Consider the following 27,768-nt stretch of genomic DNA (forward strand, 5'->3'; position numbering starts at 1 on the left):
AGAAACTAAAGTTTTTATATATATATATATATATATATAAGTTTGGGATTCGGTTTTGTTCAAGCTGATGAACCCAAGTCATATAGATATTTTTTTTTATTTTTGAAATCGCAACTTTATAACATATAAAAATTAATAGAACATTAACTCTGTAATAATATATATGAAATCTGCAAGAATTCAAATATCATATTTAAGCATATTTTATGACCTGGCTATGCCAGGCATCCCTGCTAGCTTGGATAAATACTTTTTCAGTTTTAACAAAATAGTTACAATAATATCGGAGCATCTCTATTTACACTGGACACCTACAGAATGCCAACATCAATATATTACATATGAATCGGTCCCCTGTGAAATTTCCACAGGTCCCACTAGTTTATATTGTTTGGATTCTTTGAACTACGCAATGCACATCTCAAAAATTTAAAAACTGAATATATTTAGTATATACAAAAGACAAAGAAAAATTAAAAAAGAACAAAAAAAACCCCGAAAAATTCAAATTATCATTGAACAGAATCACCTTTTGTTTTTTGTCCAGCTTTTCCTCTTAGGTTGAATCAAAGATAATCGACAGCAATGACATTTACCAACATCTCTGGAGAATATTCTGGAGGATCAATATTTTACTTTCTTCACAGGTTCTACAACTAGGAAATAAAATAAGAATGTGTCCAATAAGTCATTTAAAAAAAAAATAAAATATGTATAAGATATGTTTGAAAGCCAAACCACAATGCAATATTATAAAAATAAACAAATATTTATTTATTTATAATTTATATATTTTGGAGTCAAACTCCTTCCGCAGAATTTTTTTACAATTTTTTTTTTCCTTGTTAAGTTCAGTTAGTAATGGTCTGCTTGTTGTTCCTCAGCGGTGGTATTTTGAAATGTCGGAATGATGCGTTGGCTATGCGATATTAACGTCAAGGATGTGAATTCCGTAAAAACAAAAATAATAGAAAGAAATGTACAAAATTCTGAGGAAGGAGTTTGACTCTGAAATATATTTAAATTATAAATTTCAAACAAATAAATATTTGTTTATTTTTGTGATATTGTATTGTGATTTGGCTTTCAAACGAATCTCATATTTTATTCAAAATCAATCAATGCTTCTATCACGGAACTCACATCTGACGTTAAAAAAAAATGCTATTTTAAATTGAAAATGTAAGTTTAAGAAGCCAATTTAATGCAGGATCTCCTGACTTGGGCATTTAAAACATCACCGTCAAAGAAGATCGCATGGATCTTAATTTTTCTTAGTGGCACCATGACACAAGGATAAGTTTTCTTTTTCTATCCTGACGAGCATGAGATGATATGACTTTGAAAAGTTGGATTTATCAACAAATAGATGTTTATTTTTAAAAAAATAGAATTGGCTTAAACTTTTTTTTTTTACATAGGCGTTACCACTTATCAAGGCCCAGAGACCACTTGAGGATAAGGGTTTAAAATGTACAGTAGTCAATTGGACAATATAGTAATCGTTAGTAATGGAAATTCGCTAAGTTTGTTAACTTAAGTGGAATGGCTCATCAAGAACGTTTACGTTGGACTTGAAGACAACCATATTGTAGTTAGCTGGAAAGCAGGAAAACGGAAGACAATTTCACAAGCGTGCAATTCTAAGAAAGAAGCTTTGTTCATGGAATCTACGTTTAGGTTTAGGCACAGATAAAGAGGTGGGGAAATTATTGATAGTGTTTTCAGCTAGACAAGTGTTTCCTGTGAAAGTTTGGTGAGGGAGGGACCATAGATTGGAGCTCAGTCGAGCACTTACCATGTAAATAACGATAAAGCAGAGACAAACTCGCAACATCTCTTCTGTGAGATAGAGGTTGCAGGGAAGAGAAAAGGACATCTCCTATGAGGCTATGAAGTCTATTTTGAACCTTATCAAGGCAGGACAAGTCCTTTCTAGCAGCTCCTGCCCAGATGTGGCAACAGTACTCCATCCTTGGACATACCTGGCTCTTATATAGATAGAGAATTGCATCAGCAGTGAGATATCTACTGGATCGATAGAAGGATCCCACCATTTTTCCAGCTTACATTTTCAATTTAAATTTAAACGATGCTTTTATCACAGAGGAAAAAAAAATCTTCATAATGCTATTTCAAATGTGTGTATGGGCACACATATGTAAATTAGATGGTTATCCAACAAAAAGAAACACTGTTTCTTGATATAATCTTGGAGACATTAAGAAATTTTAGAGAGTAGTCAAATCAACAAAGAGCAAGAGGGAGCAAAAGAAATACGTAGACAGCTAAAAGAGAAATGGATTCCTAGTATGAAATAACTGTTAAAGTTATTTCCATGGAAAGTGCTCGACTGAGCTCCGATCTTTGATACCTCCTTGTAAGACATTCGCAGCTAGAACTTGTTTTTCTGTCTCTTCTGTGTTCCTAGTATCAAAACAATTTTTCATTAACAGTTTCTTTCGAGAGGGCGTCATCAAATTCAATGTTAACAAATTCTTGTCATGAACTTAAGTATACAAATTTTGTCCAGTTCCTCATTTTATATCTTCTCATAATATTCTTCATCATTCAACTCACAATCCGTACATCCATTTGATTAATTTTTATACTCAAGTTGTTTTTGCCTTGATAAATGATGATTCCTTTTCTTTTTCATTTTTTTTTTTTTTTTGTTATTATTCACTATTCACCCCAAACAGGGCACAGTGCCACTTTAAAGTAGGGGGCTATAATCAGGGACATAAGTTGCAAGGACATTATGACGGGAGATGAGCAGCAAAATGTCTGTTCACATTACACTTGAACTTCTGCATGTCAGTACAGTTGGGAAAGTAGAATCCCAGAAGGGAGTTCCAAAGTCTAGTAGTTCTGGGGAAGAAACTATTGGAGTAGAAGGCTTTCTTACACCTAGGGATATCTACTGTGTAGGGGTGGGATTTTGCTGCTTGTCGGGTTTGTCAGGTATTTACGTCGAGGCGATACAAGTGCTTGTAGTTCATCAGAGCATTCACCATTAAAATACTTGTAGAACAGGCAGAGGGATGAAACATTTCCTCAATGGGACAGAGGTTAAAGCCTAGATGACAGTTCAGGACCTATCGGGTTGGCGACTCTCTTTCGAACCCTGTCCAGGAGTGAGAGACAAGCAGCAGATGCACCAGCCCAAATGTAATAGTACTCGCACATGGGCGAATGGTGGCCTTATAGAGGTACATGATACTTTCAGACGTAAGTAACTTTTTAGCACAGTAAAGAGAGCCCACCTTCTTTGCAGCAGCCTTGGCAATGCTCTCAATGTATCTATTCCAGTTCATGTTCCCTGTGAACATTAGACCATGAGGCGTTTAAAAGAAGTACTTTCAGGTAATGCGTTTTTGGCCATTGCTATTGGTGGTAGAGAAGGTTTCTTGTAATTATTGAAAGAAACGAGCTTAGTTTAGACAGCATTGTATGTGACCATCCATTTTTGTCCCCATTCCACTACAGATTGGAGGTTTTCATCTAGTGTTTCAGCCATTTCCTTAGATCCTTATAATTGAGTTGCTTTTTAACCTTGATAAATATTGACTCCTTTGTAAAACAAAAACAAAATAGCAAATTGTTGTGTATCCCATATCTTTAACATTATCTTTTGAAGTTTCTCATCAAATTTCTTTTCTATTTTCTTTTCAGTCCTACTTTGTGACAGATTATGATCCGACCATTGAGGATTCCTATACAAAACAATGTCAGATAGACAGTGTTGTCGCTCGATTAGACAGTAAGTACTTTTTTGGTGCTTCAATCTATTATATAAATCTTACCTGTCTGTTTAAATGTATGTGTGTGTGTGTGTATGTATGTCTGCCTAAAACTTTCAACAGAGGCGATAGATTTTCACGAGATCGGTAACCTTTTGAAGCTCAACCCTTTGAATGACAAACATAGAAAAATTGGCTAAAAACGTCAATTCCTTCACCCTCAACTGGACACTTTTCTACAAGGAGGGGTCGGTTTTTTCACTGACATTTTTGCAAGTCATTGAAACTTTGTGTCAACGATGATGCATAAAAAACATTATTTCGACCACCTGTGACGTCACAATCGCAGTGGGCGCATCGCTAAAACTATTTTTTTTTTTTTTTTTTTTTTTTCCCACCTCCTTTTCCTCTGCCACATTACGGGTTCAGGCCTGCTTACTGCTCCTTTTTTTTTTTTTTTTTTTTTTTTTGCTGAACTAACACCCTTACACACACCTCTTTTCCACTTTCGCGTCACGGGTTCGAGCCTGCTTGCCTCCTACAATTTTTTTTTTTTTTTTTTTCTCAACACACACCTCCAAACACCTGGGTAATGCCGGGCACCCCAACTAGTATTCTATAAGTGAACAAAAATATTGAATGTCAAGTGAAACAAATGATATCTATGTAATTGTCAGGTCTCATATAATAACATATCCAAAAATTATGAAAAACGATGATAGAAAATAATTATTAATGAAAAAAAAAATTTATGAAATCACTGTATTATGCTTACTAAAAAAGATATATTTGACAGGGGAGATAATTAAGTTCTGTTTATGTCACGTGATGAATGTAATTCAAAATGGTGGACAAATTTTATTCCTCATCTAAACTTTATCGAAAACTTTTCATTAATAATTATGTTTCTACCTTATTGTTTTCCCAAACTTTTGGATATGTTAATATTTGCGACACGACAATTACGTAGGTACCATTGTTTTATTTGAAATTCAATATTTTTTCGTTATTATAATATAGAAGCACCGTTTTTTTACATGTCTACAAGCAAAAATTATTTGCTATCCAGCAGCTAATCATCTAATTTTATACATTATTTTTATATGTATAATAGTGATGGAATGATTCCAATATTTTGCCCGATTCCAATACAGTTACCAATTCCGATTCGGATTTTTACAAATCTCTAAATATTTAACTATAGAATTGTTATTTTTCCTGATTACCGTAAAAACACATGTTAATGTGCAGATATTTTCTTGAACATAAAAATGCACTTGTGGGGGGTGATCTATGGATTTTAGTTTTACTATTAGTTTAAAATCGATAAATAATTATTTTAAAATTACTACCAGCAGTGGGAGAATTTGTTTTAAGCAAAATCAAATAAATAAAAAAACAACAATTAAAGGAATCATTTTTGGCATCAGAAAAAAGGCGCAAATTTTTACAATACTGATTCTCGATTTTATTCCGATTAATTGTCCCAACATTAATCTATGACTTACATATCCATTATATAAAATAGAAAATGTGTGTTTGCCAAAAACTTACAACAGACACATCAGACCGTGACAAAATTTGTATCATTAGAAAGCTCAATCTCTTGAATGAAAAATATCTCAAAATTGGCCCAAAAGATTAATTCTGTGCTGGTCAAGTGGGCCGTTTTTTTTGCAAGGATTGGTCAGTTTTTTTGCATCGACATTTTTTGCAAGTAATATGCCTACCAATCTCAACATACGTTTATAAAACATTATTTCAAAGGCCTGTGACGTCATGTTACTGTGGCCGAGACAGCTAGTATGTTAGCTTTCTTCACCTTTTTTACCTATTTCGTGTTACAGGTTCAAGCCTGCTTGCCTATTGCGGCTAATTTTTTTGCGTTCGCATGAGTACTCACTGCTATTTTGATTGAAACATTTTCTGGGGAGGGGGTTGCTCAATAGCCGTAGTATATCACCTTTTTCAACCCTGGCAACGCCGGGTACCTATGCTAGTCTTTAATAAAAACATATTATACAGAACTCAAACGTGCACAGAATTTCGGATGGAACCTTTAATTAATTCATGGGAATAGCATGTTCTTGTTCCATCAGCCATGACTGGGTAGAAGTCTGAAGTAATTCGCAATTGTATTTTTATTTCAAACTTTTACCCAATCATGGCCGACAGAATGAAAGCATGCTATCCCATGGATTAAATAAAGAGTTCCGTTGGAAATTCCATGCAGATTCACAAGTTCTATATAATTTTTTTTTTTTTAAGTTTGATAGAAGATGCCTGTCTCTGCTTTATCGTTATTTTCATAGCAAGTGCTCGTCTGAGCAAATCTATGATCCCCCTTGGCCTAACTTTCACGAAAAAACACTTGTCTAGCTGACACACTATCAATAATTTCCCCAACTCTTTATCTTTGCCTAAACCTAAATATAGATTCCATGAACAAAGCTTCTTTCTTAGAACTGCAAGCCTGTGGAACTCTGTTCCGTTTTCCTGCTTTCCAACTGACTACAACATGGTCGTCTTCAAGTCCAACATAAACAAGTTCTTGATGAGCCATTCCCCTTAAGTAATCCAATTTACCAAACTTCCACTACTAATGATACTATAATATTTAACCACTGACTACCATACACTCCTTAACCCTGATCCTCGAGTGGCCTCCGGGCCTTGATAAGTGGTGACTCCTTTGTAATTGAAAAAAAAAAAATTCCAAGTTTGACAAGGATATCAAAGGTTACAATCGACTGAAACATTGTGCGAATAACACTCAAGATGAGAACGTCCAAATAATATGAATTATCATTCCTCATCTAAAAAATTCAGAGACATAATAATGCTTACATATATTACTAGTTATGATGGGTTAGATATTTATTGTCTCAACTGGAGAAAAAATCTAAAAAACAAGTAAACCCTTTTTAAATCGGTATATATTTTTGTCCGAATACAAACTACTATAAATTACTTAGTTTTTAAATAACATTTATTAATAACTAGTGGGGGTGCTCAGCGTTGCCCAGTTGTTTGGGGGGGGGGAGTGTTGGCAGGCAGGCTTGCACTAGTGACGCGAAGGTAGAAAAGAAAAAAAAGTGAAAGAAAAGCTGAGGTTTTACCGCTACACTAAGACGCCACAGGAAGCGAAAAGCGTTCAAATTTAGTGATGTCAATCAAAAAGTTGCCATGAAGTGAATAAGTTAAGAATCATGCAAGTGCAGAAATGAGCGTTGGCTAAAGGCCAGTTAAGCTTTCAGCTTTCTGCCTTATTTTGCTTCTCCACAATGTTGGAGAAACCAAGCTCCCTCCAAAAAAGGAGGAACTCTCAAATGAATAGCAATTGTCTGATATGAAGGATTTACCCCACATTGATCAAAGCTAATTGCCTTCAAGACATGCCTAGTAGGAAAGCCAGGCGGCCTTCTTCGCTCCCATTAGTTTCGTTTTATTTATACGAAAAAGATGAACAAACACACGAAAGGACAGGAATTTTTCAAAGTCTATCAAAATAAATGTAGAGACGATGTCCGTTTGCAAATCCTAGATATTATAATCTAGGAAGTATAAGGAAAGTAAAAAAAAAAAAAAAATGTAACGTTGTCGAGAACCCTGGTGAAAAAAAGCCTTTCTTGGACGTACAAAAACGCATGTGACCATTTTGTCTTTTATATATATATATATATACTTGGGGGGGGGGGTACCCGGCGTTGTCAGAGGTGTGTGTGCTCGGGGGGGGGGGGGTAATCAAAACAAAAGAATAAGCGAAGTAAATATTTTTTATTTGTTTAAATATTATATAAAAAAAAATGTTAAAACTTAAAAAAATCGAAAAACACAAAAAAAAAACCTAACGTAATGCAAATGAACAATGTTAAAATTTCTTAAAATCGAAAAAACAAAAAAAGAAAAAGCAAATGTGATGAAAAAAAAAACCCCAGAAAAACGAACGTAAAAACTTCTTTAAAACATCTGAAAAATAAAAACCAAAAAAAAACAAAGAATGTGAAAAATGGCTTAAATAACCCTGTTTCAATATTAAACGTTTAAAACAATCGAAAAAAAAAAAGACATCTCACACCACGATTCGAACTTACAACCTTTAGATAATGACGCCGACTTCTAATCAAGTGAGCTAAGACGACGTTGACGAAATTGGGTTGGTTTTTTAAATATTTAAACTAAATCATGTTCCGACGTAATTTGCGCATGCATAGAAGCCAACATATCATGAGAGGACGGTTTTTGCTACATCCTCCCTGTACAAAACTGATAATTTTAGGGTGAAGGAATTAATGTTTTTGGCCAATATTTCGATATTTGTCGGGCGAAGGTTGGAGCTTTAAAATGATACCTATCTGGCGAAAATCCATGGCCCGTGTTGAAAGTTTTTGTGAGACATGCAAACACACACACACACAAACATTTTCGCTTTTATATATATAGAAGACTAGCGAGGGGTACCCGGTGTTGCCCGGGTGTTTGGAAGTGTGTGTGTTTTGGGGTAAATGAAAACAAAAATCGTTGGCCGGGTGTTTGTTTAAAAAAAAAAAAAAAAACGAAGCCTTGATGCGCAGTTGGAAAATAATAAAGTGTGAAAAAAAACAACGTTTAACTGCAGGTGCGTGTTTTTGACGACTTAATGACTACAACTTTGAGTGCGGGACAGTGTTTTATTTACCGTGAGTCTGTTTGCTTCTTTCTTTATACGAAAAAGTCGAATCGATGTGCGGCGATCGAAAACTGTTGAATATTTAAGTTTTGTATGTTGGGCAAATTAAATACACACGTGACACCAGTTCGTAACTCGTCCATATTATCATTTAGACGTGATATAAAAAGTTTAAAAAGAAGCAACCCGAGCGAAAAGCAAGCAGAAAAAAATCCTTTCTTGGACATACACGAAAACACACACACACTTTCGCTTTTATATTTATAGACTGGGGGGGGGATAAAGGAGTTTGGTAGGCAAAATTTATTTAACAAATATATATACGCATACATAAATATATATAGAAAGAGGCTTTTTACGCAAATATTACATAAGTATAAATCATGTAGAATATCTTCATTAATATAATTACACGTAATAGTTAACTAAAGATGATCATCTTATAAGAAAACTGAAAAACTAATAGGAAATTTTATTAAAATGAATGTTTAAAAGGATATGCAAATTAGCTAGATCTTTTGCAGATGAATGCAATTTCATGACCCATAAATAACCTAGTTGTACTATATAAACAGAAAAAAGGGTTTTAATATGAATATCAATACAAAAAAAAAAAATTGATAGGGGTATAAATTTTTTCCTAGTGATTAAAATCTTTTGTTAAATTTGAAAAAAAAATCACTATTAGATTGAAGCGGAGAGAAAATTTACAAATTTGAATCTTTAAAAATCAAGAATCCTTACGATAAAATTTCATCTCTAATATAAATTTCACTTGTCTGTTTAAATGTATGTATGTATGTATGTTTGTATGTCTGCCTAAAACTTTTGACAGAGGCAACAGATTTTCACAAGATCAGTATCGTTTGGAAGCTCGACCATTCGGACGACAAATATCGAAAAATTGGCTAAAAACATCAATTCCTTCACCCTCAAACTGGGCATTTTTCTACAAGGAGGGGTCTCTTTTTTTTCACCAATATTTTCGAAAGTCATCCCTTCTTTTTGATTGACTAGCCTTAATTTAAACCATCGCCACTTGCGGTTTGCCGATGGCCGCAACGGCAAAGACATCATTTTTTTTTTTTTTTTTTTTTTTTTTTACATTCTTTTCCTCCTTCACAGTACGGGTTTGAGCCTGCCTGCCTAACTACCACTTTTTTTGCTCAACACACACCTTTAAACACCCAGACAATACCGGGGACCCAGGCTAGTCTAATATATAAAAAGCAAAATCTGTCTGTGTTTGTTTGTATGTCTCGCAAAAAATTTTGGCAGTTATTATAACAATGCAATTTGCAATCCTCTCTGATTCATTTGGCCAGAATGAAAAATAGAAGACATTACTTTTTGAACGTCTCTCATATAAAGAATAAGACATAATCTACACTATTCACTATGTATATCGCTTTTCCTATATAAAATGAAATAAGAATTACAGTTAAGTTTACCAAAATAATCCAAGATGGCAAAACTAAAGTATATTATAAATATTGAAGAGTTAATATTTATAAAGTAATCTCAACCAGATGTAAAAGCTCGATAAAGCCAAATAGGAAATAGAGCTTATAATAATTAGAAGGAAAGTATTTCTTCGAAACTCCGCGGATTAAGGACTATCCACTTATTTTGTGTTTCCTGTTTAAAATTAAATATGTTTTTAACTCTTTTTCAAAGTGTTTTTTAACATGTTTTATTAACTACTTGTTCTGATTTTTCCTATATATATATCTCTATATCTTCTATAACAGAGGGTGATCCTAAAAAAAACAGGACATTCAATCGTTTTTTCTGAGCATTTTACAGTCAACGGAGAAAAAAAGGCCAAAGATATTTTGATGTGATGTTTTGAATAAAATAAACTAGCTATGACCAAAGTTTCATTTCATTCAGAAAAAACACTAAGAACCGGGGCCTAATTAAAGTTGGGGCCCGTTTTTTGTGGGGTCACCCTGTATAAAGCTGACCGTGTGTGTGTGTGTCTGGTCACGAATAGGCTCCTATATGGTTGACTATTATAGGAAACTGATCACATATAATGATAGATGTATCGAGACACAGGAATGGGTATGTTTGATCTGGCATAATGATGATTCATTAAAATTGTGGGGTCTGTGTACATGCATGGTCCACAAAGTATGGAAATAAAAAATTTAAAAATTAAAAAAAAAACGTTTACAAGTGTTTTTGATATAGATGTACATAATACTTTGATAAGTATGTTTTAACTTAAATAAGGATGGTATAATAAAATTGTGGGGTCTGCGTTCGCGCCTGGCCTCCATAGAATGGAAATAGGTACAAACTTTAATAAAGACTTTTCATATCTATCTGCATAAGTATACTTTGATAATTATGTTTCAGTTTGAAGAAATATGGTATAATAAAATTATGGGGTGTTTGTTTGCACCTGACCTCCATAGAATGTAAATATGTCACAAAGTTTAACAAGGTTTTTTTAATATAGATCCACAGAATATTGTGATAAGTGTTTCAGTGTGAACAGGTATGGTACAATAAATTATGAGGTTTATCTATTTTACTTTTTACTTTCATCATATTTTGCTTTGGTTTTGATACCCCCAAATTCGAAGCTATCTTTTTACAACCCTTCCTTTTCATAACCTATCATACTTTCATAAATCAGAGTCCATTTTCTGTAGGCTGTTTTTAAATCCAGTCAACGACAGGTACTTTATGCATGCATACATTTGAAGGTAAATAATTGTTATAAATATATTTGAAAAAGTTCCTAACACGATAAATTCATGTTCAGTATTGGAAATAGAGCATTAGTATAGTTGAAAGAAAGCAAAGATAATTATACAGGGTGGCCACAAATTTACGCACCAATGTTAATTAAAAAAGTTTAAAAATTAAAAAAGCTATAGTAGTAACATTTATTCAAATTCAAAGTTCTTTACAAGGATTACAATTGCTCGAAATATTAACATTGGTGCGTGACTTTGTGACCACCCCCTGTATATATGGTTTCTATTTACTTGGTTCCCCATAAGGGCAGAGTTAGCCACAAAGTCAGTTTTAATGTGGGGAAAATCATTGAAATGTGCACTCTGGATAGGAACAAAAATAAAATTGTCTCCGTCCAGAAGGATTTCTCCTTCACTGACTGAGGATAAAAGCTGAAGCATACCATCAGAAAAGATATTACACTTTGTTTCTAAGCAAAAGCCAAGTAAGTATATATGGTTGCATTTCTTTTTATAATTTCATAACATTCAACGAAAATAACAAGTCTATGTCTTCAAATCCTGAATTTTTCAAAGAAAAAGAAAAAAAAAATCTGAAATTTAATAGACAGACATGGTCTCACTTTTTATTTTTGTTAAATGTTTAAAGTTTATGAAAATAACCATATATAGATAATGGGTACATGCGTATAGGTGACTTTTAAACGCTGACCATAAATCTCATGAGAAACTGTTGCCAATCAGGAAAATATCTACTCTGATTTTGTATTTGAACATAGAAATGCCCCCCTTTTTTTTTTTGTTTTAACGTTGAGTAAAGCAACCGCAGGTCAAAGTGACATTTGTTGATTCTTCACCCGACTGACAGCGAGAGAAATCCCATACCTTGCGTGGCCAGGATACTTTACTGCGAAAATGTAGGAAATTCTTTCAGAAGCTTGCTGGATTGACGAGTCAACTGTGGACACATGATATGCCGATTGGAGCCAAATCTGTTGCTAATGGCACGACTCATGAAGAAGACGCTTGCTTAATATCGAGTGACAGCAACCACACACACACACACACACACACACACGCGCATTTAAGGCATAGATGTACAATCATCAGTGCAATTGATTCTCTGTGTTTTAACTTTGCTACATATCTTCATCTTTGGTTAAACATCCAATTTACATACTGGCATGTGTTGTACAGCTTTTAGAAATTGACTTCCAAAATAACCTTTTTTTGGCCAACAATTTTGTTTCTAGCTTATACTGAATGTAAATTTTTAATTTTTTTTGAAAATGAAAAATTCGAAATTTTTCTTTACTGGGGAAATTATTATTTTTGGTCCATTAAGAGTGCCCCTTTGGGGAGGTGGGGTGAGGGATCTCAATATCTTCCACATATTAAAAAAAAAACGATTTTGTGTCTAACTTGCCCTTGTGAGGAGGCAAGTAAATAGGGACATTGTTACATGTCAAAAATGGCAACTTTAAGGGGAGTGGGATGTTTAGCTCCCTTGGGGGAAAGAATATCAAATATTGAGGAAAAAAATTGAAGAGGAATTTTAGCCATGGACAAGATAAATCTTTAAATTGTTGCATAACACTTATTTTATACTAACTGTTGTGCCCAGCGTTGCCCAGGTGTAAAATATGCTGAACAACTTTGTCTAAATTTATGCAGGTCTTATGGTATTATACAACAGCAAGTACACATCATCATCATCAGCTTAATGTCCGTTTTACATGCTCGTATATGTTGAACGGCTTTTAAAAATTGACTAACAAACCAACCTATTTTTATCTAAGTTTTTATTTATCCCCCCCCTTTCTCTCAACTCCATCCTTATCACTTCCATGTATTTTTTTTGGCCTTCACATGTTAATTAACCCTGTTATCTACATCTACCAATCCAAACACTCTCATCCATTCTTTCAATGTGGCAATACCATCAGAATCTCCTGTTCTGCACACATCTCCATATACTGTCCATATTTAATCTTCTGAAGTCATCTGATCTAAGCCTGTCTTTAACACTCACGTTACACATCCATCGCATGATTCTATGATTTTTATCCATGCAACACGTCTTCAACCCTCTACTCCAACTTGAGGTGATCTAACCTGCTGTCTTTATAGGTTTGTGCTATGCATTTTTTTTCTTTCCGACCTAAAGAAGGCATATTGCCACTGAAGTGTAAGAGTCTACTGTGATGTGGGGTTATTTTTTTTTGGGGGGGGGGGGGTTGAGCATCAAGATGTTTGTTCATATTACATTTAAATTTTTGCATGTTGGTACAGACAAGGGACATAATAGAAATCTTTTCTGTATTTTTTTAAACACATTTTTAAAGATAATACATTTGAAGGTGCTTCTACAGAATTGGGACGAGATTTTGTAGTCGATAAATGGAGTTTTCAGATAAAAAAGACAATGGTTTCAATTGTTTTTTTTTGTCAATCATTTCTCTCCATACAACGAATGTCCTCAACCATCTACTCCGACTTGAGATGATCTAAGTTGCTGCCTTGATAGCTTTGTGCTATGCATTTTAATCTTTTCTTTTTCCTTTTCGACCCAAAGGAGGCATATTGCCACTGAAGTATAAGGGCCTACTGTGATGTGGGATTAGTTAGTTTTTTTGGGGGGGGGGGTAACAAGGGTGGAGAGTTGAGCAGCAAGGTGTTTGTTCATATTACATGTAAATTTCTGCATGTTGGTACAGACCGGAAAAATAATAAAAATGTTAACTTGTTTGCATTTTTTAAAACATTTTTAAATATAAGACTTGAAAAACTTATAAAAATAGTAAATTAATAATTTTTTTTATAGTTTTCAAAATTATAGAATATTTTAGGGAATTTTATTCATTGAACTTTTTTTTTTGTGGAACTTGCAAGAATTGGATACACAAGAATTGCATTAGAATTACTTTTTTTTTTTTTTTTTTTTTTTTTTTTACAGTGATCACCACTTATCAAGGCCCGGAAGCCACTCAGGGATAAGGGTTATTGCAAGTACATTACGTTAGTGTGGAGATTTGATGAAGTGTTTAATTAAGGGGGCGGTTCATTAAGAATTTGTTAACATTGGACTTGAAGCCATCCAAGTTGTAGTCCGGAGGGAAGCAGGCAGACGGAACTGAGTTCCACAGGCGTGCAGTTCTAAGAAAGAAGCTTTGTTCATGGAATCCACGTTTTGATTTAGGCACAGATATAGAGTGGGGGAAATTTTTCACAGTGGATTCAGCTAGACGGGTGTTTTTCGTGAAAGATTGGCGAGGGGGACCAGAAATTGGAGTTCAGACGAGCACTTGCCATGGAAATAACGATAAAACAAGGATAGGCTCGCAACGTCTCTTCTGTGGGAGAGAGGTTGCAGGGTAGAGAAAAGAGCATCCCCCACTAAGCCACGAAGTCTATTTTGTACTCTGTCAAGGCAGGATAGGCTGTTTTTAGCAGCTCCTGCCCAGATATGGTAACAGTATTCCATCCTTGGACGTACTTGGCTTTTATATGGATAGGCTGAGAGAGGATAACTAATTTATGCCAAAGAAATGTAAGACAATGGAGATGGATAAAACTATGTGGAAAAGTATATTTGGATGGTGAGGATATTGAGGTTGTTCAGAAGCTTTTTTTTTTTTGTTTATTCTTAGTTTTAGAAGTCAGTTTATCTCTGGACAGGTCTTTATTCATCCCTCTTTCTCTCAACTCCATCCTTATCACTCCCATGCTTTCCTTGGCCTTCATCTGTTATCTGGAATCTTCTATTTCAATTGGTCTACTTCTACGAATGCAACAGCTCCTGTCCATTCTTTTTCAACATGGCTACAACATCAAAGTATCCTGTTCTGCACACATTTATCTGTTGTCGTCTTTGTTGCGTCAGCATTCATCATGGGTAGGTTGAGCCAGCTCCTCAACTAAACTCCTTACATCTCGTATAGACGCCACCCAGGCATGCTGGTTTGAAGCTGCAGTTGATATCAGGTCCAGCTATTCACGGTTCTAACAGCACACTCCATAGAGGTGAGAACACAGGATCAGATCAGCATCTTGTTTCACCATGCTGGAGGTAAATTTTCATTTCTTCCAACCCTGCAGTGGGGCTGGGTTGATGGTGGTATAGATGAAGTCATCTGGTTGCCAGCGCAGAGTGTGATCAAACCATCGGAGATCTCTCGAAAGGCAGGTCTGTTTGAGGGATGGTATCTGGCAGCGCAAGCAGATAGTGGTGCTTGGGAGGAATTTAGTTTACCTAGGTCATCCTATATAAGCCTCTTTAACATTCATATTACATATACATCGTATATTTCTCACATCATTTCTCTCCATGCAGCGCATATCCTCAACCCTCACTGGCCAGGTTTCACCTCTATGCATCATCTCATTGTGTACTGATAGACTGATTAAGTTGTGGCAGTATAAACTTCGATGGTATGACTACATTTATGAATGGATGAGAGTTCTTGAGTCAATAGATGTAGAACAGTTGAGGTAGCAGGTTCATTTCACAGGAATGCAATGGAAAAAAGGGATAAATAAAAACTTGAACAGAGATAGGTTATTTTAGAAGTCAATTTCTTAAAGCTGTCCAACACATGCCAACATGCAAAATGAGTGTTAGACCAATTATTATTATTTAATAGTAGTCTCATCTTTTGGATGTTTTTTGTTGAATTTTTTTCACATGTATTTCTCATATTATTTCTCTCCATGCAACACATATCCTCAACCATCACTGGCCAGATTTCACTTTCTGCTTTGTCACCAATATTGAGCACTCCTACCTTCTCTCTCGCGACATTGACGCCATTCATTCGAGGTGGGTTGAACTGGCTTACCCTGAAGGAGGAAGTTTCATGGGAATATCATGTTCACAAGCGATCTTCAGTCGCATGTAAAAGAAAAATGCTTACAGCACCTCATATTCCCAAGCAGGAATACAATTATATTTATTAATATCTACTAGCAGGGAGGCCCAATGTTGCCTGGGGATTAAATGAGGATCAATGAATATTTCACACCATACTTTTATCGTCCTCAAAATCGATGAAATTGCCCATTTTTCAATCAAATCGATTTCTTACTGTAGTTGGAATCCACTGTGGTGCATCGAGAGGAAGCTTCACATGCCTTTCCGCAATGACTCAGTTCACAATACATTGTAGTCTACATTGCACTGTAGAGAACCTACTATTGATTTTATAAATTTATTTTTATCTAATGGCTTGAATTAGTTTAAAATTCAAGTCTTATCAAAGAATCTATTGTTGATTTTATACATCGGACCCTTCTGCATGTGCGGTGATAAAGCTTCTCAAATGCACTTGCGATGTTAGGCTTTGTAAGGTGTTAACTGTGTTCAAAATCAGACGGTTCTTTTTTTTAATTGGATTTTCCGATTATTGATTAACGATTTTTTTATACTTATTAGAGCCATTCCGATACAAAACCTATCTAAGAACGCTCCCAGACACATAAAATATATTTGTATGAAATTTCATAAAATTGGGCCAGCCATTTCAGAATCCACAGGAAATAAATACACACACACACACACACACACACACACACACACACACACACACACAATTGCCTTTTATATATAAGTAGAAATATCGGCTTTTATACATGTTCTAAGTTTGCAATATATAGGTTTAGTTAGGATCCAAAAGTCTCAAATATAATAGGTCCCGCACTGTCAGAAAAGCTCTAACCTCTGCCCCATCACCGCAATGTTACTCCCTGTGCCTGCAAATGATGTGCTCTAATGATAACCTTTGTGCCCCCTTAGCATGCGTATCCCAGGCTAACCCGATAACCAACAAAACACCACTCAAGATGTTGGAAAGCTTTCTTCTCTAATAGTTTATTCCATTGGACTGCCAAACTTTGGAATTTCTTGTTTCCTGCTTCTCTGACTGTACTGACCTGTAGAAGTTTACAGGTAATGAGAACAGATATTGCTGTCCCTATTAGACACATTCCCAAATAGTAGTTCCTTACATTTCAAGTGACAATATGGTTTGTTTAGAGTGAAAAAGAGTTATATATGACAAATAAATGACAAAAGTTTATACTTCAAATTTCATGATGTTGACCATCTTTTACCATTTATTCCTTTAATTCCGTTGACACTTACAATTCTTGACAGTAATTGTTCGAAGTGCAAAATCATTCATTTAATTATTATATCGATCAATGAATCTATTTTGCCCTTAACTCATCAGAAGAAATAGCAACTATCAATTCACCGCGAGAAAATAAAATGCATTTGGGCATGATTAAAAAAAAAAAAAATCCAAAAATTAGAAGAGACGGTCAAATTACCTCATAATGTGCAAACGAGACCACTGACTGGTTCAAAACTGCAATCGAAGCGCATGTTCCCATGCGGAAATTTTATAGTAAGCCCCACTCTCCCCAATGGTTTACGTCGACTTGTGCATCTGCCATTACTCAAAAGCAGCATGCATACCGTAGGTTTAACCGACATAAGTCCAGTTCAAACAGATTGAAGTATATAGAAGCTAGAAATAACGTTAAGAAAGAAATAGCGACAGCTAAGAGAGAATTTACGGAAACCACTAAAAAGCGCATCGAAGCACAAAAACTAGGAACTCGAGACTTCTGGAAAATCTACAACAGTGTAGTAAATAATGGGCAATCAACAATTCCCCCACTAACCAACAATCACGAGGTTGTCTCCTCAGCAACCGACAAGGCTAACATGCTTGCCAGTCGGTTTGCCTCAAACTCCACACTGGACCCTTCCAACCACCCCCTACCTGACTTTCCTATGCGGACAGACGCCACACTAGACGATCTGAAAACCACCCCTGCTCAGGTGCATGCTATCATAAAAAACCTTGACACCTCAAAAGCATGTGGACCCGATCTTATCCCAGCTGTGCTATTAAAAAAGTGCTCAGCCGAAGTAGCTCCAGTTCTCTCCAAACTCTACAACAAATGCCTTAATGAAGCTTGCTTTCCGGGCTGTTGGAAAACTGCTTCTGTCGTACCAGTATTCAAGAATTCTGGCGAAAGGACAGACCCATCAAATTATCGCCCCATTAGCCTCCTCCCACTTTTTGCCAAAATATTTGAGACCATAATTAACCATGCTCTAGTCCAGCATCTTACAGATGCTAAACTACTGATTGACAAACAATATGGATTTAGACAAGCCCGTTCCACAGCAGACATCCTCACTGTGATCTCTGAACGTATATACCATTCACTGGACAAAGCCGGGGAAGGCAGAGCGGTAGCTCTAGATATATCTAAGGCTTTTGACAGGGTATGGCATGAGGGTCTCCTCAGTAAAATCAGATCATACGGTATCACTGGTAGAATACTTAACATAATTAAATCCTTCTTAGATAAGAGAAAAATCCAGGTAGTCCTCGACGGTCGCACATCTAAACAATATGATATAAATTCGGGAGTGCCCCAGGGTTCTATCCTTGGACCTCTATTGTTCCTGATATTCATAAATGACCTCCCCGACAACATTGCCTCTGAGATGGGTATATATGCTGATGACACTACACTCTATGGCAGACACGACAGGAAGACGAATGAACACATTTCTAAAGAAATGGCAGAAACACTAGAGGAAGACCTCCAATCTGTAGTGGAATGGGGACAAAAGTGGTTGGTCGCGTTCAATGCTGCCAAGACTAAACTGGTTTCATTCAATAATTACAAGAAACCCTCTCTACCACCCATAGCAATGGCCAACGACTCTTTATCTGAGAGTCCATCTTTCAAACTCCTTGGCCTAACGTTCACAGGAAACATGAGTTGGAACAATTACATTGAAGGCATTGCCAGGGCCGCTGCAAGAAAGGTAGGCTCTCTCTACCGTGCTAGAAAACTACTAACACCCGAAAGTATCCTGTACCTCTATAAGGCCACCATTCACCCATGTATGGAGTACTGCTGCCACATCTGGGCTGGTGCATCTGCTACTAGTCTCTCGCTCCTTGACAAGGTTCAAAAGAGAGTCGCAAACCTGATAGGCCCTGAACTGGCATCTAAGCTTCAGCCTCTGTCCCATCGACGAAATGTTGCATCCCTCTGCCTTTTCTACAAGTATTTTAGTGGTGAATGCTCTGACGAACTGCAATCACTTGTGCCCCCACGACGCGAGCACCCTCGACAAACCCGACAGGCTACTAAATCCCACCCCCTCACTGTAGAGATCCCTAGATGTAAAAGATCTTTTTACTCCAATAGTTTCTTCCCCAGAACCGCAAGACTCTGGAATTCCATTCCAGGTCCCTGCTTCCCCAACAGTACTGACGTGCAGAAGTTCAAGTGTAACGTGAACCGACACCTTGCTGCCCAAATCCCTACATAGTACGCCAGTAGTTGTTGCCCCTGATAGTAGCCCCCTACACCAAAGTGGCAATTTGCCTTGTTTGGGGTGAAAATGTAATAATAAAAAAAAAAAAAAAAAAAAAAAAAATTCGGATTTTGTATCCATGCCCAAATGCATTGTATTTTCTTTGAATGCTAATGGCTATTTTTTCCCCATCTAGTAATAGAACAAAAAAAAAACATATAACAAACGCAAGTATATATTTTTAAATATTGTATTGGTATTTTATTTCTTCAAATTAATCGTCCTGAGGAAGTCTTAGAATAAAGAGTGTACGTTGATGTACATATAATTTTAGTTTGTTTCTTTTTTCATCTTTCTATCACAGAATATTACTTCCATAATTGTCATCATATATTAGTGTTGGGACGATTAATCGGAAAGATCAGAACTTTTTGGAGTATCAGCATCGGCAAAAATTGTGCCTATATTTCGATGCCAAAAATGATTTTTTTTAATTGTCTTTTTTTTTTTTTTTTGTTTCAAACAAAATTTTCCACTGCTTGTAGTAATGTTAAAATAGTAAATATGTGTTGATTTTAAACTACCATTAAAACTAAAATTTCTAGATCATCTTCCAGAAGTGTTTTTTACGTTTGAGAAAATATCTGCAGTGTTTTTATGCTAATCAGAAAAAATAATATTTCTATCATTAAATATTTAGATTTATAAAGAATCAGAATCAAGAATTTATTACGGAATCCATAATTGTATGAAAATAGAAAAAATATTGGAATTGTCCCATCACTAATATAATGTGTGGGTGGGTGGGGAATGGGGATTTTTGAGAAAAGAAGGAAGTGTATATAATAGTGAAAGTTTGTGTGTAAGCAATCCAGCCGCCATATCTTAAGCTTGTGGACACACCCTCAGTTATTACCCAACATTCCTGCCTAAACAGGGACTAGGGTGGGCAGAGGGGACTAGTTAGTCAGGCTTGACTTAGTCAAAGTGAGAGAAAAATTACAAACTGAAATTCCCAGCCCCAAAAACTGTAACAAAACCTCCCGATTTTTTTATTTTTCATTTTCCTTTTTTTCTTTGTTTTTTTCATTGATGTTACCCTAAAAATTCTTAACAACTCTTTGACTGTGACTCCTTCTTTTATTCCCATTCACCACTGACTCTTCTAGATGCTCATTTTCTTTGTACTATGAGCCTGGTCTACCACCATCACCACCACCACCACCACCACCATCATCATCATCATCATCGGTTTGATGTCTGTTTTTTTTTTTTACATGTTGGCATGTGTTGAACCCACTTTTAGAAATTGATACACGATAGCAGTTTTCAATCCTACCCAAAGCAGGCCTGAGGATTAATTGGCCAAAACGTGGTCCGATGGCAACAACTATGGGAGACAAGTAATTACTGGGAATACAGTTACAAAACCCTGCATTCCTATCTTTTCCCCTGAAGAAGGCCGGAAGATGAGTTGGCCGAAATATAGCGAAACAACAACTATGAAGATAACAGTCCGCAAAACTATAAAAACAAATTTAGAAACTGACTTCCAAACAAACCTATCTCTGGCCAGGACTTTATTTATCCCTCTTTTTCTCAAATCCATTTGTATCACTTCCAACCGTGTTTTCCTTGGTGTGACTCCTGCGAACACACCCCAAAAATTCGAATGTTCAAGGTTTGTTTTGCGCTTGTCTTCTTGGATAGAACATTTTTTTGCAAAAGTAAGGCGCCTCCTTCCCTCCACTAGTCTGTGGGAAACCTTTAAGCATGGTCGAGAACCCACTTTAACCCCCTCCCCCTCCCCCCGAATCAGGGTTACGTGAGGTCATGGAAAGCAGGTGACTGATGTAATACAGAAGCAAACAGAAATAATTCTGTTCATGGTTTCGTATTTCGTTGTGCTGAGCAGAAGGTATCTCTAGATACAATGGTCAGGACAATCGCCCAGTATGGGCACCGCTCGGACAGAAAGAAACTGCAACCTACTGTCTGTACAACTGTAAAGAAAGCTATAGCAGTACATCACTCTTTATTCAAGAAACAGCATGAATAATGTTCTGAATCAGAACACCTCACACGGTAAGCATTACCATGATAGGTGTACACCTGATCGTCATCAAACTACTCTCCGACAACCAGCAAAGAATAATGGGAAAGATCATGAGTAGAAGAAGCAGAGGACGACAGCAAGGAACATACGTTGACAGTCTAGTCTGAATACCTGGACAACATCAAAAATGATGAGCAACAATGAATTCATGAATGTTTCAAGAGAGAGATAGATGGAGAGCCATAGTCGTCAATGCCTGTACCAGTCCTCCCAACCTCTTTGTCTGGATGACGCAAGTATATCGGTGGATAGCTGAGTGTCTGGACAACATCCATCAAAAACATCTTGACCAAGCTCTCACGTTGACGGGTGGTGTGCGATTGCATAGTCATTTCATGTAAACTTGCTCGGTACTTCTGTATAGCGGTCACCCTGGCTGAAGATGAAACGCAGGCCAGGGAGGAAGCCAGGTTTTACTTGCATACATTATCGCCTTATATATACCCGATAGACTATTTCCTTGATTAACGATCATAACGCTCTGCTGGTTAGTGTTGGCAGAACCTCCCTGAACTTAAACCATCTGCACCTAACTCTTGCTATCATACTAGTATCTGCTCCACTTTGTCGTCCAATGGTGTCACTAAGGTAAGACTTTGGAATTCCCTCCCGGGTACCTGCTTCCTTGACTGTATTGACATGTAGAAGTTCAAGTGTAATGTGAACAGATATCTCGCTGCTTAACTCCCAAATAGTAACCCCTAACGTCAAAGTGACACTGTGCCTTGTTTGGGGTGGAATAACAGGATTATCGTAAAGACATGTTTGAGTGATTTTTCGTGTGTGCTATTCATCGTTGCAAATACATTTTTTTTTTTTTTAATGATGATGTGCGTGATTAGTATAACATGTATCAATGGCTAATTGGTTAACGACATGGACTGAAAACCTGTGTGAGCCAGGTTCGAACCCTGTTTGTTCCGTCATCATCATTTAATCATAGTTTAACCATCACGATTCATCTAAAAATAATTTAAAGTAAAACATTACTTAATTATAACGTTTTTCTTTTTTTTTGTTTGTTTTTTTTATTTGGGTGTCATCACTTATTAAGGCCAGAAGGCCACTCAAGGATAAGGGTTAATGAATGTAAGGTGGTAGATAGTAATCGTTAATGATGTAAATTGGGTAGAATTTGATTATTTATGAGGACGGCTCAACAAGAAGTTCGGGACAAGATCAAAGTGTAGTATCTGTTCTTCAGATGCTGCACTTCAATTTCTTGTTTTCTGTCAGTAGAGGAGGAATCCTTCACGACTGAGACAATTTTTATTTTTGTTCCTTTTTTCCATGTTAAAAAACGACCCTGGTGTCTAACTCTGTCCCGTGGGGAGGCATTGTAAATAGGAACAAGAAGTTGTTTACATTGGATTTGAAGGTTACCATGTTGTATTCAACCAGGAAGAAGTACAGCGGAACATGGTATCCCTGCAAGTCTGGTCTCAAATAATAACCCCTTACATCAGACTAGCACTGTGCCTTGTTTGATGTGAAATACGAGTAAAAAAAAAATAAAAAAACTTCTGAACAACCTCAATATCCTCACCATCCAAATATACTTTTCCACATCAGTTTTATCCATCTCCATTGTGTTACACTTCTTTGGCATAAATTAGTTATCCTCTCTCAGCCTACCAGTAATTCCAATGCAATTCTTGTGTATCCAATTCTTGCAAGTTCCACATAAAAAGAAGTTCAGTGAATAAAATTCCCTAAAATCTTCTATATAAATAAAACAGATGTATGTGTGTAAATATTTAACCGATAAACCCTTAAACTACTGGTCACATAACACTGAAATTAACAGGAAATAGGAATCTTACACCAAAGATGGTTTATAATGAGTAAAATCTTTGTTTGGATGGATGAATAACGCGTATAGAAATATGTCGGCAAGTTGCAATGCAAAATGTTCGTTTCAACTTGCAGATATTTTTGGATTAGTTTGCGTAATTGTAAAACTAATCATTGCTAAAAGTTGTTTGATTTTAAAACTTTTCTGTCAGGTTAGCTCAAATGTTAGGGATCGTGGCTGGAAGGAACGCTAACTGAGAGAACACAGCAAGAGCGCTTAATGTATTGGTTCCGATTCAATCTGATGACACCCAAGTCGTTTTTTTTTTTTTTTACTTTTGAAATCAATACTATATATTAGGTACAATATAATATTCAATAGAGAATTGGCTCTGTAATAATCAATACAAAATGTGCATGAATTAAAATTTATTTGAGCGTATTTTACAACCAGCAAGGTCGGGCACTCTCCCATCCCACCCCGCTACTCTTCTCTAATTTTAAAATTTATAAAAAAAATATTAAATTTCTATAAGTTTTTTTTCGAATAGGCGCTTCTACACTATTGGACCGAAATTTCGGAAATTGTAAAACTGAATTTCACATAAAACAATGGTATCTGCATATTCCTCATATTTTTAAGATGATTATTTTCAAAAATTACGAAATCGATAAGGTAGAAAATTTTTATTAAAGAAAATAAAAAATAGAATTTGATGAAAACCATCGTAAAACATAGACCTCAAAAGGGAGTTAATTTACAGAAGCTGTAAGTGGCGCAATGGAAACATTATTAGGTATTTACAGCTTCTCTTCAAATTTCCGGATTATAAGTATGTCAAAATGCACTTTATTTCCTTTTGACGGATTGATTGTTGCTATTTCTTCTGATGAGTTAAGGGCAAAATAGATTCACTGATTGATATAATAATTAAGTGATTGATTTTGCGCTACAAAACAGATACTGTCAAGAATTGTAAATGTCAACTACATATAAGATGGTCAACATCATGAACTTTGGAATATAGTCTTTTGTCATTTATTCACTATATATATATATATAGAGAGAGAGAGATTTTTGTAATATATATATATATATTACAAAAAAATATTTTATTGCAGAAAAAAAATGCTATTACAATCAACAAAAAAAATCATTCATTTTTACACTGAAACACAATAAAAAGCGGTAAACAATTTAATGAGAAACATGTTTCTGTTTATTGCTTTCTTTGTAAACCATCTTGGTTTACACGTTCACACACAAGCTTAATACAACAAAAAAAATTTTAGGTTTTAATTTTTATAAATAAAAAGTAAAATACATTCTCAAATAAATTTAAATAAGAATTAAAATTTTGACACAAAATATTCAATCTCTCAATTTTTTACTGTGTTTTTTTTTTATTTATTTACATTGTGCTCTGAGTAAGCTATCGGACCAAACAAAATTCACTTGAAGGCTTGCGGGCTGGAGGTTGCTTCTTCTCTCAGACTGCTAGACTTTGGACTTCGCTTTCTGTTTCCTGCTTCCCTGACTGTACTAATCCAAATGGCAATAAGTCTTGCTTGTGGTGAAAAAGAATTTTAAAAGATTACTTATATTATGAAGAGAGAACCTATACAAAATTCTTATAAGCATTCTTTATTTTACTGCATAAATAAAACGAATTATTATTACAATAAAAAAAAAAATTAATTTCTACACAAAAACACAGTCAGAAACGCTAATGTTAGGCATGTGTATAGAAACGGCACTAACTCTGTGGGTTTAACCGGCTTTCTTCAAAGGAGGAAGTTCCATGGGAGTATGAAATTCACAAGGGGTCTTCAGTCGCAAAAACCTAACGCCTTCATCTCCCATTAGGGGAGATGAAGACGTTAGGGTTTTATAACTCTTGAAAGGAGGTGTCGACGTCCTCCTACATACAGCGCCTGGAATTCCCAAATTGGTCACCCATCTGGTACTGACCAGGCTTAATGTTGCTTAACTTTGGTGATCTAATGAGAACCATGGTGTTAACGTGATTATAGGCAATATGTATGTTTACAAATGTCTATGTTTAAGATTCACTTGTAAACTAATGGATGAACAATTATGACTTTTACAATTACACACACACACACAACACACAAACAAAAAAAAATGTTTTCTTTTAGGTTTAAATTTCAATAAAAAAAAATGATTTAAAAAAAAAATACATTCTTAAGTAAATCCAAATACAAATTTAAATTTTGACACAAAATATACAATCTCTCAATTTTCTCTGGTTTGGTTCACTTCTATTTATATTGTGCTTTAAGTAAGGTGGCTAGCCAAACAAAATTCACTAGAGGGCCTGCAGGCCTTAGGTTGTCAAATGGTCTAAAGTAATAACGTTTCTTCTCTACTGACTAAGGATGAAACAAGTATTACATTTTGAATTATTTATTTGTCCAAAATATAAAAAATTTACATTCGGTATAAGTTAGGCACAAGGTCATCAAAAGTAGGAATAAATAAAGATTGTTGGTCATCTTTTAGTCTAAAGCATGGGTTGTCAACCTTTTGGAGCATGAGGGCCAAACAGCTTTGGCTACATTGTCACGGAGGACAACAATGCTATCAAATATGCAAATAAATTTTCTGTGCATTTGGAGAAAACAAGTATTTAATATAAAACGATTATATTTAAACGATATAACTTATACTACAAGGATATCAGAAAAAAATTGCAAACATATTTTACAAAAAAGGTTTTTATTTTACTGCAGGAATAAAACAAATTATTAGAAATTTTCATTTTAGGTTTACATTTCGATAAATAAAAATCAAAAATAAAAGACGTTCTCAGGTAAAATTAAATACAAATTTAAACTTTGACACAAAATATTTAATCTCTCAATTGTCACTGTGGTTTGTATATATTTTAGTGTGCTTTAAGTAAGATATCGGGCTAAACCAAATTTCACTTGAGGGCCTGCAGACCGCAGGTTGCCAACATCTAGTCTAAAATAATAAGGTATCTATCTTACTCTTAACTACAATCCTCTCAGTCACCATAATACCACATTTACTCCAGAGACCTATCCAATTTAAAACAAGCTCAAATTTATTTGAAATTTTATTTTTCATAAATATATTTATACAATTTAACCTGATATTGGTTTCTTTTATTTCTCTACTTTTAAGGAGGTTAGACATAAGATCAAGTGTGGGTTTGATTGGTTTATGACTAAATCCTGTACACTAATGCACTTAGAAAAGAAATTAATTGATCTATTCAACCTTCAACCATGTGTGAAATAATAGGGCAGACTGGATTCTCAAGCCTTGCTAGAACAACTAGTCTAAGAGAAGGAAAACTCTGCAATGACACCACTTCTTTGCCCCGCTTACCACAGCATTGATTTAGGTTCTCTTTGCTACCTCCCTGCCACTAGACTTGTGCAACACAAAATCAGGAGAAATGTGGGCTAGTGAGTGTGTAACCCTTGCGTTAGTGTAAATTCGATCGTATCAGCACTCTTTCAGAGGGTATCCTTTGTTTCTAAAGAGAGAAGGATCCCAACAAGTTTATCAGTTTACAAAACCATGAGTGGATTATAAATCTCTGTATGAGAGGGCTTCTTTTTTTTTTTTTTTTTTTTTTTTTATGAATGAGTGGCTCTGTTTCTATGAGGAGGAAATGGTACCATTAGATGATGATGGGGGTGGAGATGAGGGTGTCTGCAAGTAGATTTACAACACCCAAACTATTTCCCCCCACCTCCCTGCCTCTCCCTCTCTACTTGTATTGTACCTACACCCTGGTTTGAGTAATCCTGGGAGTCTAGACTTACTTTAGGCTAGTTAGTTCGCATAAGGAGACTGCTGTGTTCCCTGCCTGGAATGTGTGTACATGGAATCGCCCTACTCTAACTCTGCCACCTAAGTGAAGCATACTTTTAGCCCCCCCCCCCCCCATCCCTGGCCACGACCACCATAAATATGAGGCCTAGTCATTAAAAGTCATGACCTGCTAACATCACAGAATAAAGTATTAGGAATGGATGATCACTAATAAACAAATGTTAGCCTTTAAAATCAATGAAACGAGGAAATGTTTATTTACAATGTTGTTTTGTAGAAACAACGCACAACTTTTCTTTTTAATTCTTGTTTTCCTTTCTTAAACTTTATGCTGAATAAGTACAATTTCAGTAGAAATCATGTTCCTTAGTTTTCTCTTTTTCAATGCAATTAAAAAATTGGCGCAATTACACTATAATAGCGAAATTCGAAAAAATAAAAAATCGATTTAAAAAAAGCAAAAAAGAAACAATGGTATATATGATTTTTTGGGTCAATTTCAACTAAAAGCAATATCTACTTAATTGGCATGTCAGAAGTACTTATATATTACCAC

The 27,768-nt window shown here is 35.5% G+C and overlaps 1 protein-coding gene across 1 annotated transcript in view; it reads left to right on the plus strand.

The window, feature by feature from the left end:
* LOC145263065 (ras-related protein R-Ras2-like) overlaps nt 1-27,768 on the plus strand; it is a 129,525-nt gene that overhangs the window by 63,230 nt on the left and 38,527 nt on the right. Inside the window, exon 2 of the mRNA XM_080119922.1 lies at nt 3,676-3,763. Coding sequence (XP_079976048.1) covers nt 3,676-3,763 — 88 coding nt within the window. The remainder of the gene's footprint in view (nt 1-3,675; nt 3,764-27,768) is intronic.

The sequence above is a fragment of the Euprymna scolopes genome, chromosome 38, assembly GCF_053919585.1.
Source record: "Euprymna scolopes isolate OS-2025 chromosome 38, ASM5391958v1, whole genome shotgun sequence".
Lineage (NCBI taxonomy): Eukaryota > Metazoa > Mollusca > Cephalopoda > Sepiida > Sepiolidae > Euprymna > Euprymna scolopes.